The 14,066-nt window shown below is 48.1% G+C and overlaps 1 protein-coding gene and 1 long non-coding RNA gene across 3 annotated transcripts in view; one reads left to right on the forward strand and one right to left on the reverse strand.

The window, feature by feature from the left end:
• Positions 1-447: 447 nt before the first annotated feature.
• Positions 448-7,662, reverse strand: LOC310849764. The gene is made up of 3 exons (XR_014567069.1): positions 7,602-7,662; positions 4,247-4,371; positions 448-1,554 (listed from the first exon to the last, which is right to left on the reverse strand). It is a non-coding gene; the product is annotated as an uncharacterized lncRNA (long non-coding RNA).
• Positions 7,663-7,750: 88 nt separating this feature from the next.
• The window catches only part of CAPZB (capping actin protein of muscle Z-line subunit beta), a 78,216-nt gene continuing 71,900 nt past the window's right edge, over positions 7,751-14,066 (forward strand). Inside the window, exon 1 of one of the 2 annotated variants that reach the window (XM_083750330.1) lies at positions 7,751-7,945. In XM_083750330.1, the coding sequence (XP_083606456.1) occupies positions 7,943-7,945 (3 nt within the window). In that variant the 5' untranslated portion in view covers positions 7,751-7,942. The remainder of the gene's footprint in view (positions 7,946-14,066) is intronic. The other variant, XM_083750331.1, reaches the window with a different exon arrangement.

A 14,066-nucleotide genomic window follows, 5' to 3' on the forward strand; every position in this document is an offset into this window, starting at 1 on the left:
TACACAACCTCGCAGGGTTGTAGTGAAGATTAAACAAATGTACAGTATGGGTGACTGGGGAGATTGTATGTTGCCCTGAGCTAGCTAGGGCTGGGGGCATTAAATAAAAGAATATACATTCAATACCATATTCCTACTTTTTTCTGTTGCATATATATTCATATTTTAAATAAACAGTAAAAATAATATCCCTACTTGTAAAAAAGCAAACTCCACTTAGCTTCAGTTTGACATACAGATGGCAGAGAAGAGTGATGTGCAAATTAAGCTGCAATTGTTGGTGTTAATGAAAAGGAAGTTACAAATACACAAAGAATGTCCTTACTTGTATCTGTGAAAAGGTGGGGAGTGTGCAGGGTATAAATAATAAATTATTATTATTATTATTATTATTGCCCTTCCCACCTCTTGGTTTTATATATATAATATATTATATGGTATGATATAATATATATTCATTCTTTATTCAATCAAAAGTATATATTCCAGTAACATATTAAAATAACAAAATTAAAAGGAAACTGCAACTGCATGATAATTAAAAATGAACATGCAAAATACTATTTCGGTCAGTGCATTCACAATGCACAATGAACTATTACTGCTATTGGAGGGTAATAACATGCCATTTTAAAAAAAAAATTGTAAATATCAAGACGTTCTCAAGGTCTTATGCTATTCTCACTGGCTGCTGATGGTAGTAACCAATCAGACAAACACTGACCCACCAAGTCTATACCTAGGGTTGCCACACCTTCAGGACTGACCTGCAGTCTCCAGGTTTGTCTGTCTCCTCCACAGCTCCCGCAGGTGGCAAGGGAAGGTCTTGAATATCCAGGTAGGTCAGAGAGCCTTTAAATTATGATGATGATAACTGTGGACACAACTTGCAAGCTTTAGCCTGGTTGGAGCCACCTACAAATTATGGCATAGGTTCTAATGGTGGGGGATTCTGCTCTTCTGCTCCCTCCCCACTCCCAATTAACCTCCGTCTCCAGGGCTTAGTGATGTGAGGAAGCGCAAAGGAAGAAAAACCAAGCTGGGCTCAAGGGGAGGATAGGGTTATGAGGGTGCATGCATGCCTGGCATGGGACTTGCCCCATGTGACATGGCAACACCACCTGTATCACAGGACAGGACCATCACCATGTGGAACCTCGTGCCAATCTGGTTGCACCCTTCCAGAATAGCCTACTCTCAGTTGGATTTGTGTGATGACATAACCGTGGTAATACACCAACAGTATACCAGTTTAAATGTATCTCTCAGTCTCACTGAGAATGATTTCATTCTTGAATATGTATCGTATTATCCCAAAGAACTTCTCTTCCCTCACCCGTGGTCTCTGGCAGTCATCATGCATTAGATTCCCCAGGGTGCAAAATTCTATTTGAGAGGTATGGAAAACATCCCATCTAATTGTTTCCTAAGTCTGACTTTTTTCTTTTTTTGGTGAATTCCGTCTGCTGCTTTTTAATCCGGGAGTCGCCAGGCTATCAAAGAGCAGTCTGGAAGACGTTTTCCATTAGCAGCCTTGAATCCATTTCCCACCTCCTGGGAAAGAAAGTTGATGGCAGAGCAAAAAATGTATACAAAAGGTCATGGTCGTCCCCCCCGTTCAGTTGCCATGGACACACACCAGCAATTAAACCCATCCGATGCAATTGTGGATATTTATTATCAGATGACGCTGTTTCCAAATCCTCCCCGCCGCCATCTCATGACTTTTACAAGCACTTTTCATAATGCCGAGCCTGATAAATAAATAAGGAAAAAGGAGAGGAATTTTTAAGGGCAAGAGGGGAGTCAGAGGGGAACCAGGTTCATAGCATGATAGTGAGTAAGCTTTTAAAGAAGCCACATTCACAGTGATTAGTAAATAACAAGTTAACCACTCTGTCACGTCCACACCATACATTTAAAGCACTCTTGTACCACTTTAACAGGAATGGCTTCCCCCAAGTTATCCTGGGGACTGTAGAGCTGAGATTTGTTAGTAGGGTTCCTGTTTCGCTCACTGAGTGACAAATCCCAGAGTGGTTTAACCACCAGTCCCTCTTTCAAGGAACTCTGGTCCCAGTTAATAATCCATCTGATGACTTCTGCACTAGCTGCAGTTTCCAAACAGTCTTTGGGAGTAGCCCCATGTGCAGTAATCTAACCTACAGGCTACCAGAGCGCACAATGATCTAACGCCAGTGGGGCTGATCATAAAGGACATATGGGAAACCTTGTCATGCATGGCTCTGACCTGTCCTGTAGCTTAACATTTGGGGGTTACTGAGTTAAAGAGAGCTCTCTTTTGTTTAAGGTTATGGCTTCTTTCCACATGCAGTGAATCTTTGCGAGATCTGCCGCAAACCCCAGACTTTAAAAAACCCTTTTAAAGAAGAAATCCTGGCTCACTGTGATGAAATGCTTTCCAATGCTCATAAAGACAGCATCTCCCCCGCCCTCCCTTTCCTGTAACATAGAGAGAGGAAGTGTGTGTATGGGAATTGATTGTCACTGCCCATGCGATCCAAAAGACCCCTTATTAAATGCATATGGGGTGCCTTTGCGAACAGGTTGAGTGCTATCAAGCTAACCTCTTTGGTTATGTTTGTTAGTATGCTTGTAACTGGGAGATACAGGATCTAATAAGATGCTTTAAATGGAGCCAGACCATTGATGTGACTGCATTTGGAGTACAGCGTACAGTTCTGGTCACCTCAAAAAGGATATTGCAGAGTTGGAAAAGATTCAGAAAAGGCAGCTCAAAATGATCAGGAGGATGGAGCAACTCCCCTACAAACAACGGTTGCAGCATTTGGGACTTTTTAGTTTAGAGAAAAGGCGACAAAATTAGTCATGACATGGTGAAGGTGCATATAAGTTTTTGTCCCTCTCTCATAATGACAGAACTTGTAGACACTGCCTGAGATTCATTTTGGACCTCCATTCTCCTTTATAACAGAATACCTTAACAAATAAATAAATCATAAGCCAAGGGAAATCTCTTAGGATTTTCTTTTGGCTCAATTCAGTCTGCCCCCCACCCCATGGAAGGTGGTACTCCATGTGTGTTCAAAAGGCCGTAGAGATTCCTGAATGATTCGTTATTCCATGTAGCATCATTTCCTTAATCATTATTTAGTACACATCCAGAGTTCAAGGCAAGGATGTTTTCCCCTCCTTTATGGCTCAGAGACAAGCACCGGGGTGGTGGTGGTGGGAGAGGGGGATTGTATTTGCTCTTAAGAAGAGGTATAAAAAGGATCAAACAGCTGCTTTTCGTTTTTGCCCCAAATATTTGCATTTAAGTTCACCAGCCAAAAAATGTTTGCGCTCTCCAGCCTCCGAGAGAACATGCTCTGAAATGAGGACCAGCTGCATGCACGTGGATGTTTATGGCAGGGCCCGTTTGGAAATGAGCACATTTGTTTGGTGGGAAAGAGGATGGAGTGAACGCCTAGGGCGATGCGTTGTAGGACGTGGGGTGGGGGAGACCTCTGCATGGAGGGAATGAAAGCTTAAGGCTCACAGGGTGGTAAATGAGCACAGACAGCTGGATGAGGCTGAGTACCAAGTAATCAAGATCAGGAACGCAGAAAGCTCTTTTGCACATAAGAAGCTCTCCTAAACATAATAAGAGCCTGCTGGATCAGGCCAATTGCTCATCTAGGCATAGAATCATAAGAGTTTGGAGGGACCCTGAGGATCATTGCAGCTGTTCCTTACGGGCATCAAAACTGCAACCTTGGTGTTATCAACACCATGCTCTACCCAATTGAGCTATCCAGTAGATGCGCTTCTCCCACATCTTTTTCCATGGGCGTAGCCAGGATTTGGGTTGGGGGGGGCAGCCAAAGTTGTTGAGTTGTTCTCTTAGGAAATCAAAGTTGCGGGGGGCAAGCTTCTGCTGGGGAGCAGGGAGAACCTCAGATAATTGAATACTTTCAATGCTTTTCAATAATATTTGCTACACCCATGTTTGTTCTCACAGTGGCCAACCTCTGGGAAACGGTCAGTTAGGATTAGAGCACAAGAGCGCTCTCCCCTTCTGTGGTTTACAGCAACTGGTATTCCAGCAACTGTGGAGGCAGAGGACATAGGTATTATCCACTGACAACCCTGTGAATATGTCAAAGTGGATTAGACATATTCACAGGGCTGTCAGTGGATAATACCTATGTCCTCTGCCTCCACAGTTGCTGGAATACCAGTTGCTGTAAACCACAGAAGGGGAGAGCGCTCTTGTACAAACCAGTGGCCATCGCTGCCTCTTGTGGGAGTGAGTTCCATTGTTTAACTACGCGCTGCGTGAAGGAGGGCTTCCTTTTCTCAGTCTTGTATCTTCTGATATTCAGCTTCACTGGGTGTCCACCAGTTCTAGCGTTATGAGAGAGGGAGACAAGTTTCTCTGCATCTGCATTCCCCGCGCCATGCATCATTTTATGCTATCATGTCACCTCCTGCTTGCTTTTTCTCTAAACTAAAAAGATCTCAGGAGCCCACTTCACCGTAACACACAGCAGGGCCTTCGGTGTAGCTGCTCCTCTGCTGTGGAACAGCATCTCTGCCAATGAACCACAGGCGATCACTTTATCTGCATTTTTTAAAAAAACAGCTGAAGGCACTTCTGTTCCAACAGGCCTTTGCAGCTGGATAAATGGGTCTCTGCCACGGGTGTCTTCTTTATACTGTATTGCTTTTATCTGTGTTCATTCCAGAGGTTTTAAAGCTGCCTTTATTGCATTTTGAACGTCACCTTTAGATGTGTGTGTGTGGAAGGTAAGGAAAAAGAGAAGGTAATTCAGCGGTCAAGGATGATGGGAACAAGCATAGATTGTAGTGCAACAAACATCGGGGGGCACTAATATGTCTACCCTTGGTGTGGGTAGTAATGAACAAGATGGACCAATGGTCTCCAGGGGTGAACTAGGTTTTATTTCACCCAGGTCAAAGACCCAGTTTAGCACCCGCCCACCCATGCATTTGCGTATTCACACACATAGGCTGGAGGCATCACCAGGGGCAAAAAACCCAGTTAGCCCCCTCTAGCTATGGCTCTACCTGACTCTGTGCAAGGCTGTTTCTTATGAACAACATTCGTCTTTGATGCTGCGATTTAAACCATGCCCTTAATGTGTCGGTGCACATCAGCAACCTGGAAGAGTTGTGGAGGGCACCACCTTGGCTATCCTTGGTGTGGACAACAGTGAGCTACATGACCTGAATCGGTGCAAAGCTGTTTCTTATGATCAACATTTTCCTCTGAAGCTGTGATTTAATCCATGCACCTATGCGCTGGTGCGCATCAGTAACCCGGAAGAAAGGGGGAAAGACTTGAACCGAGAACTGTCAGCATGCACCAGTACTGGGATTAATTTTAGGGAAACCTCTAGGTCAAAACAGAAGGCAGGCGCAGCGAGAGAGGGGGCAGGGTGAATCCATGGAACAATAGAGGAACAGAAAGGCTGTCCTCCATCCATAGCAGTGGGCATTTTACCAATTCTGCGAGAGCAGGCAGCCTTTCTGCTCCCAGCCACAAAGCAGCCTGCCGTAACACAATTCACAGTGAGATCAAAGCAGTTCTCCAGCCTGCAGGACCCGTGTGTTTGATGTGATGTCTGTGGAAAAACTGAAACAGTTCTCCCCTGGGGACATGCGGTTCCTGTTACAGCTCCAATATATCGGAATACCCCGTCCCATCCACGTCAAATACTGTACTGCAGCAGCTCTGATTCTGTTATCTGTCCAGGAAATGTCTTTAAATTCTGCTGAAAGTGCAACAGTTTCTACAGTGCTCGTCTCACTTCCTGGTTATGGGGAAAGCGCATACAGTGGGACCTCGGGTTACATACGCTTCAGGTTACAGACTCTGCTAACTCAAATAGAATCTCGGGTTAAGAACTTTGCTTCAGGATGAGAACAGAAATTGTGCTCTGGCAGCTTGGCAGCAGCAGGAGATCCCATTAGCTAAAGTGGTGCTTCAGGTTAAGAACAGTTTCAGGTTAAGAACGGACCTCCGGAACGAATTAAGTACTTAACCCGTGGTACCACTGTAATAGGAAGACAGGTTAGGGTGGTATATAGAGTTGCCAATGGAGCAAGGCAGATGCTGGCTGCCGCACTCTCGTGCCTTGATTTGCAGAAATCAGGCGCTGAAGCGCCATGAATATTGCAACTACAGTAGTCTAATTGTGAGGTTACTAATGTATGGACTGCTATGGCAAGCCTCTCTCTGTTGAGGAACAGTCATAGTGGACACATCAACCAAAGTTGGAAACGTGTTCTGAGCTGCTGAGGTCATCTGGGCCTCTGACAAGTGATGGATCTAGGAGCACCCCAAAACTACGAAACTGCAGAAGGAGTGCAACCCCTCATTGCTGGTAAACAACCCTATTAAGTAAAGGTAAAGGTACCCCTGCCCGTACGGGCCAGTCTTGACAGACTCTGGGGTTGTGCGCCCATCTCACTCAAGAGGCCAGGGGCCAGCGCTGTCCGGAGACACTTCCGGGTCACGTGGCCAGCGTGACAAAGCTGCATCTGGCGAGCCAGAGCCGCACACGGAAACGCCGTTTACCTTCCCGCTGGTAAGCGGTCCCTATTTATCTACTTGCACCCGGAGGTGCTTTCGAACTGCTAGGTTGGCAGGCGCTGGGACCGAGCAGCGGGAGCGCACCCCGCCGCAGGGATTTGAACCGCCGACCTTTCGATCAGCAAGTCCTAGGCACTGAGGCTTTAACCCACAGCGCCACCTGCGTCCCCAAAAAACAACCCTATTAGGACTATATAAACAAAGGAAGCAGCCACATACTGAGTCAAACATTTGGTTCATCTAGCTCAGCATTGTTGAGTGGCAGCAGCTCTCCAGGGTTTGAGGCAGGGATGTTGCCAGCCCTACCTGGAGATGCTGGGGATCCAATCTTGGATGCTTTGCATGGAAAGCTGATGCCCCTCCATCAGGTCTCCTCCTTCTCAAGATTCACAGTCACAGTTGTAATAGTACCACTCCTGCTTAAACCCACAGGTTTAGGATGTAGGAAAACTGAAGAAAGGCATAGAATGTCTCTTTGGGGTGACCCAGCAGGCTCATATTATTATTTTGTTGTGAATTCCCCAAGGAATATAACAGCCATGACATTTAGGAAAAGAACCTCCAAACTCAGGAGCAGTCTACCCTCTCTGAACGTCTTGTTGGGATCAAGCAGTGGGAGGAGGCACCCTTTGCCTTTAAACTCTGGGTAAATGTTGCAGATTAAGGGGAAACAGGCTCTTCCCACCTTGAGTCAACCCCCCCCCCGCACAATTTCATGCTTTCCCCTCTCTCTATTACCCACCAGTTGGTCTTTCCCTTCCCAAACACTCCTCCCGCTCCAGCTAGCAAATGGTCTCTCCCTCTCAAGTCCTTCCTTTCTTGCTCTAGATTTCCCCTTCCCCTCTTCAGCATAATGGTCTCTCCCACGCCTTTGCGCTCACTCTCCCCCCTCATTAGCCCTCCCAATGGACTCTACCTCCCAAACCCTTCGTGTCCCCTTGTCCTGAGTTCTCCCTCCCCTCTTTAAACCAAATGGTCCCTCCCACAACCTGCGCCTGCTCCCCCTTTCCATTCATACCCAAAATGGTCTCTCCCACTCCTTCCCGCGCCGCGCGCCGCCTCCAGCTCCATACTTGGCGATGGCCGGCGAGCCGCCTTCTGATTGGCTGACGAGCTGAGGGGTGGTGGTGGCGGCGGCGGCGGTTCCTATTCTCGCGCGCTCGCGCGCCGCTGACCCGGATGCGCTACTGCTAGGCAACGGCGGAAGTGGCAAAAAGAAGAAGAAGAAGGGAGGCGGTGGAGGAGGGCTGCGGCCTGGCTCAGAATTCGGAGAGGCCGGACGGAGGGACTGAAGAGCCGCCGTCGTAGCCGCCCCCGCCCCCCCGCCACTGCTGAGAGGCCCCGTCCCGAGGAGGCATCATGGTGAGAAGACGGCGACTCCTCTGGGGAAGTGGGGAGCCGCTTCCTGTGAGGGAAAGGCCGGCCTGGGTCCTCTTGGGGGAGGGGCCGCTGCTGAGGGGAGCGGGGGGGGGCGGAGAATCCAGGTGTCACTCGGAGGGCTCACGGGGGGAGTTGGTGGTGCTCCCTGTCTGGGGTGAAAAGGGGATAGGCAGGGGTTACAGCTCGGGGGCGGGGGAGCCAGTTGCTGTGGCTGCTGGTAGGGTCATGGGGAGTGTCGAGGGGGTTATTTGTGCTTCTGGCCAGGATCGGGGTGGTGAGGCGAGGCGGGGGATAAAGGCCAGGGACCCGATCTGGTTCTGGAGCAGGGCTGGATGTGGGAGAGAAAGAGTTATTCGCGCTCCCTGTCAGGTCCTGGATGTGGGGGGGGGGGAGGAAGGAAGGGCCGGTCTGAGGCCTCCTGGGGGAGCGGCCACTGTGGGGGGGAGAGGGGACCGGGGAGGAAAGAAGACTCCAGGTGTCACTTTCGGCGGTTACCTGTGCTTCCTGTCAGGATCTGGGCTGGAGTAAAAAGTGGGGAGGCGTTGTAGATACGCTGGAGGGGGGAGTAGGAGGAGCCAGATGTGCATTTGTATTTTTGGGGAGATGAATCGGGTAGTGGTGGCTTGAGGAGAGTGATTTGTGCTTCCTGTCAGGGTCTGGGTTGGAGTAAAGAGAGGAAAGGGGCTGGGTGTGGCTCTGGGGGAGAGGCAAGGCCTGGGCGGGGGAAATGGGAAGAGGGTGTATCTGTCAGGAAGGGAAGTTCCTCCCCGTGTTGCTTTTTCTCCCCGCCCCACTGCATGCTGAATTGGTGGGGGTGGGGGAGAGAGAGAAAAGGACAGATAGAGGACTGTAGGGTGCAGCTTGTTTTTGTGGTGACACCATGTAGCCAAAGCTGCATGTGAAGGTGGAAGGCCATGCGGGAGGCAGTGGTGGTGTTGAGGTCAAGAGGGCAAGTAGGATGGCAATGGCTGTGGTTGTGGGTTTATTAGCTGGTGAAAAAGAGTAGTATAAGAAAGATGGGATTGGGGGGTGGAGCTGGTGTGAGATGCAGTGATTGTTGGGGAATACACCGAGTAGGCAATGTTAGAAACTCAGATACATAAGCTAGGTGCCAAATGGTGCCTTAAATCTAGGTTACAGTAGCCGCAACAGAATGTCTGTTTGCCAGCATGTTGAACTAGATGACACTTGGGGTCCCTTCCAACATTACAGTTCTACAATTCTATGATCTCAGCTACATTTCTTGACTGTAGTTTGCTCTTAGAACAGTTCACTTGTCCCAGTATGCAAGAAGGTGAAACGCACAACAGTGGAAAAGGTATTAACTATGGACTAAGGCAGAGGCTCTCCTGCCAACCTAGTAGTTCGAAAGCACGTCAGGTGCAAGTAGATAAATAGGTACTGCTCCAACGGGAAGGTAAATGGTGTTCCCGTGCGGTGCTCTGGTTCGCCAGAAGCGGCTTTGTCATGCTGGCCACATGACCCGGAAGCTGTCTGCGGACAAACGCCAGCTCTCTCGGTCTATAGAGTGAGATGTGTGCCGCAACCCCAGAGTCGTCTGCGAGTAGACCTAACGGTCAGGGGTCCCTTTACCTTTAAGGCAGAGGCATGAGTTCCATTTGGGTGGCTGCAGCACAGTGAAATATATCTGTACTCAGCCCTGCACTGGTGATAGAGAACTAAGATGCCCAGCAAGGGATCCATGAATCACATGGCAACACAGAAGCACATGACACTGGCTCAATGGAGATTTCAGTCGCCACCTGGCACCCAGAAATCTCCACATAGTCACAATTAGACCACCTCCAATAGCAAAATGCACCTGGCTCCCAGGGTATTTTGAACACCTTGAGTAAGAGACAACTGGGGGTTTCCATGAGTGGGTGAAAAATAACAGTAAAAAAGAAAATTACCCATAGCCTCCTTTACATGATAACATGGTTGTGGACCTGGCTATTAGGCAGTTGCTTGTAAATGGGAAGGACTTACCAATGTAGTTTTAAAGAGGCATCCTAATTCTTATTGCACTTGGAGTTTTCCTGACCAGGACACTTGGAAATCGCTTCAGGTAGAGCATTGGCCTGGTGTCGGTGGAACTACAGCTTACCTGTAGAAAGTGGCAGTATGTTCCAATTGTCTACGGTGTCTCTTCACTATCTCATATCCCTTTCTTGGTCAACCTGGCACCCCCCCCCAGATGTTTTGGACTACAGATTCCATTAGCTGTGCTGGCTGGGGCTGATGGGAGTTGCAGTCCAGAACATTTGTTGTAGAGTGGGGGGATGTTGACGAAGACTGTTGTATCTGCTGGACTCGGTCGAAGGAGTTTTGGTGGAAAACACAGGCACGGCTTGTCTCATTGAGTCATAAAGGTGCGGCATTTCTGCAGTGACTGCTGTGGTTTGGTAGCTGTCACTGTGGTCTCTAAGACAGTAGGAGGACCTTGCACTAGCAAACACCGTATGGCACTCAGCAAATGTCATGGCTTTCCTCTTTCAAAGGGAGCTGTTGTAGTGTGCATAATCTCCTGGAAACCTGAGGTGGTGATGGTGTGAACAGATTGCAGATTGGTACAAAAGTGTGCCAGCTCGTGCACAGGTCCCTTTGAATGACTGGGCAATCCATGTGGCAAATCTCTCTCAAGTTACTAATTCATTCTGTGTGATGGCTTGCTCTGCGCAATTAACTTAACTGTATGGCTGCCCTTACAGAGAGCAAAAAAGGGCTCTTTAATTAAGCTGCTTGCTAGTCTGCTATATGTGAAGTGGTCTTATACAGAGCCAGACCCATCTAGCTGAGTATTATTTATTCTGACTGGCAGCAGCTCTCCAAGATCTCAGGCTGAGAGTCTTGCCAGTGACTGACTTTAACTGAAGGCCATTAACTCCTTTAACTGGAGATGCCAGGTGACAGGTCTTGAGCCTGATAACACCTGCGTACAAAGCAAATGTTCCTCCCTGAATTTGGGGATTAGGTTTGGCAGTATAGATTGGGGAGGAAGGAGCCAGAACTTCCAGTTGCTGGAAACTGCATGTTTGTGGGCCTGCTGTTGGAATATCTAGTTGCCCCCTCTGAGAACAGGAGGCTGGACTAGCTGGGCAACTGATCTGATCCATAGGGCATCTCTCCTGTTCTTATGTTCTGCTCATGGTTAGGTAACCAGCTGTCATTATCATTTTTTCAGTTATACGTAGCTTTTTCACGTGTCCAATACAGCTCACAACACAAACAGCTGTGTAACAGCAAAAATATACATTGAAACATGTCAGTGCCTGAGTTGTGAGTAGACCTGTAGTCTGGAAAGTCTGTGTTAGGTGGAAAGATAAAACATCCTTTCCTGTCTCATATCTGCCAGATTTAGTTCAAGAAACAAGCCTGTTTCTGTTTCATATAATTTTGCACTAGTTCTGTTATCACCTGTCCTGTATGAGTATACTTGGGCACACTGACTGACTTGTGGGGCTAACAAACCTGTTAGGGTATTTCCATATAATGTAAAAAATGCTATGCATTCATTCTACCCTGCTAACCTCAAAGCTGGGTATGTGCACATCAAAACATAAGAAATGCCCTTCTGTTAGATCAGGCCAAATGCCCATCTGTTCCAGCATCCTTTTTACTCAGTGGCCAGGCAGGTGCCTGTGGACATGAGTACAACAATGCTCTCCCCCAACATGTGATTCTTAGAAACGTTTTCAGAGGCATGCTTACTCTGTCTCCCTCAGATGTGGGGGCATGAATTATATAGTCATGCATAAAATAGTTATGCCTACTGATAGCACAAGCACTTGGAACTGTCTGGAAATGATGCGTTTTCATACCTAACAGTTGGCATTCGGGGCATGACGTTAACTTCATGATGCAGGGCAGATCTTTTGCACAGAACCCGGGGCTGTTGGTAGTTAATGAGGAAGTTATCCTTTCACACACTGGCATCCTCCTTGGGATGGTGGCAGGCAGATTGTTCCGGGATCAGCCAGGTGTGTGCACTTAGACTTACAGAATTTCTGACTGCTGGGTACACATAACAGAGGTGTACATTTGTTCACTTACCTGAGCTCTGTTTGTGCGAACTTACAGACATCCAGGGTACACAGGAACACTTGGCCGTGTTAAGAAGGGTTGCAAGTTAAGTCAAACGTAGGCACAGACCATCAAAATTTTAGGGGGGTGTCGTTTCATTTTGAGGAGCAGGTATGTCTGCTTTTTAAAATAAAGAAAGTAAAGCTTCCTTTTGTGTGAATTGCTGGTGACTCCCTACTGAACTTGCAGGAGAATCGAATGCCTGGGTAAACAGGAAGATTTTTAGTCATGAAAGTCAATAATGAGGGAGACAGACTTTCCTTGTTAGGGAGGGCATTCCACAAATGGGAAACCAACACTGAAAAGGCCATATCCTTGCTGACCACCAACTTTGGAAACCCCCTGTGGTGGTGTTACCAACAAGGCCTCATCTGCTGTTTGTAGGGTTTGCAATGGTGAGAATCGGGAAGGCATCTTTACTTGCATCCCCAGCCTTTTAGGGATTTGTATGCTAGGACGCAGGTGGCGCTGTGGGTTAAAGCTTCAGCACCTAGGACTTGCCGATCGAAAGGTCGGCGGTTCGAATCCCTGCGGCGGGGTGCGCTCCCGCTGCTCGGTCCCAGCGCCTGCCAACCTAGCAGTTCGAAAGCACCTCCGGGTGTAAGTAGATAAATAGGGACCGCTTACCAGCGGGAAGGTAAACGGCGTTTCCGTGTGCGGCTCTGGCTCGCCAGAGCAGCGATGTCACGCTGGCCACGTGACCCGGAAGTGTCTCCGGACAGCGCTGGCCCCTGGCCTCTTAAGTGAGATGGGCGCACAACCCCAGAGTCTGTCAAGACTGGCCCGTACGGGCAGGGGTACCTTTACCTTTACCTATGCTAGGACTAATACCAATTGAGCCCAGTAGCTTGCTGACAGCTGGTGCAGTGCTTCCAGGACACATGGTCCATTGACCTGCCCCAGTTACTAGCTAGCAATCATGTTCTGTCCTAGCTGTGGCCTTTGGACCATCTTCAAGAGCAGCCCACATAGGAAGCATTACTGTAGTCCAGATGGTAGGTCACCTAGCATGGACAACTGAGACCAGGCTGTCCCAGTCTAGGAATGGCGGCAGCTGGTGAATCAGCCTAACCTAGTGGTAAGTACACAGGAGCCCCTTGAGACTCCAGTGACACATGGGAGTTCAGTATTCCAAGAATACGAACCTGTGCCTTCAGGGGGACTGCAGCCCTGTAGTCATAAACCTAATTCCAAGACCAAGACATGGGAACCACCCACGCACAGTAACTCCATCTTATCAGGATTTAGCCTTAGTTTATTAGTCTCCATTCAGCCTTTCACTGTCCCTAGATAACGGTCCAACACCTTCACAGCCTCTTCTGTCAGATGGAGAGAGAGAACTGTGTTGTGAGCATACTGGCGGCACTTCACTCTGAATTCCTGGATGGTATTTCCCAGCTGTTTCTTATAGATCTCTAAAGCCATATTGCTGAGCATCCAACTCCTAGTCCTACTTTCTGGGAGCGACCTTGAAGGTAGGAGCTGAACCACTTCAAGATAGTGTTTCCACCTCCCAGCTATCTGTGTGGCTTCAGAAGAACACCATGGTCATTGGAATAAAAAGCTGCCGAGGGGCCAAGGAGAACCAACAGGCGCACTCCCCCTTGCTCTTCCCTAATAGAGGTAATCAGGGCGACCAAGTTTAGTATGTTGCAAACACCCTTGCAAATGGCATATTGCAAAATTTCTCTCATTGCACTGTATAGTGGTTTCTGGTAAGCTTGTTCCACACTTCTAACCACTACCTGTTCTTTCTTTCTTTCTTTCTTTCTTTCTTTCTTTCTTTCTTTCTTTCTTTTAAATGAGTGTGCTAAGTCTTGAGCATGACAGTTTCCTGGTTTTGGCATGCATTTCTAGTAGAAGCAATACGGCATTCATTGCCCAGGCAGTAAAACTTAAGCATACAGTATAATGTGGCACTTGTCTATTTTTAGAGTGCTTGATACTGTACTTGCCCATAGGAATGGCTCCTTTTGGAGGAGATGGGGGCTGTCAGCAGGCGTTGCTTCTGTTTCTCTCC

The sequence above is a fragment of the Podarcis gaigeae genome (genome assembly GCF_964106915.1).
Source record: "Podarcis gaigeae genome assembly, chromosome: 8".
NCBI classification, from domain to species: Eukaryota; Metazoa; Chordata; class Lepidosauria; order Squamata; family Lacertidae; genus Podarcis; species Podarcis gaigeae.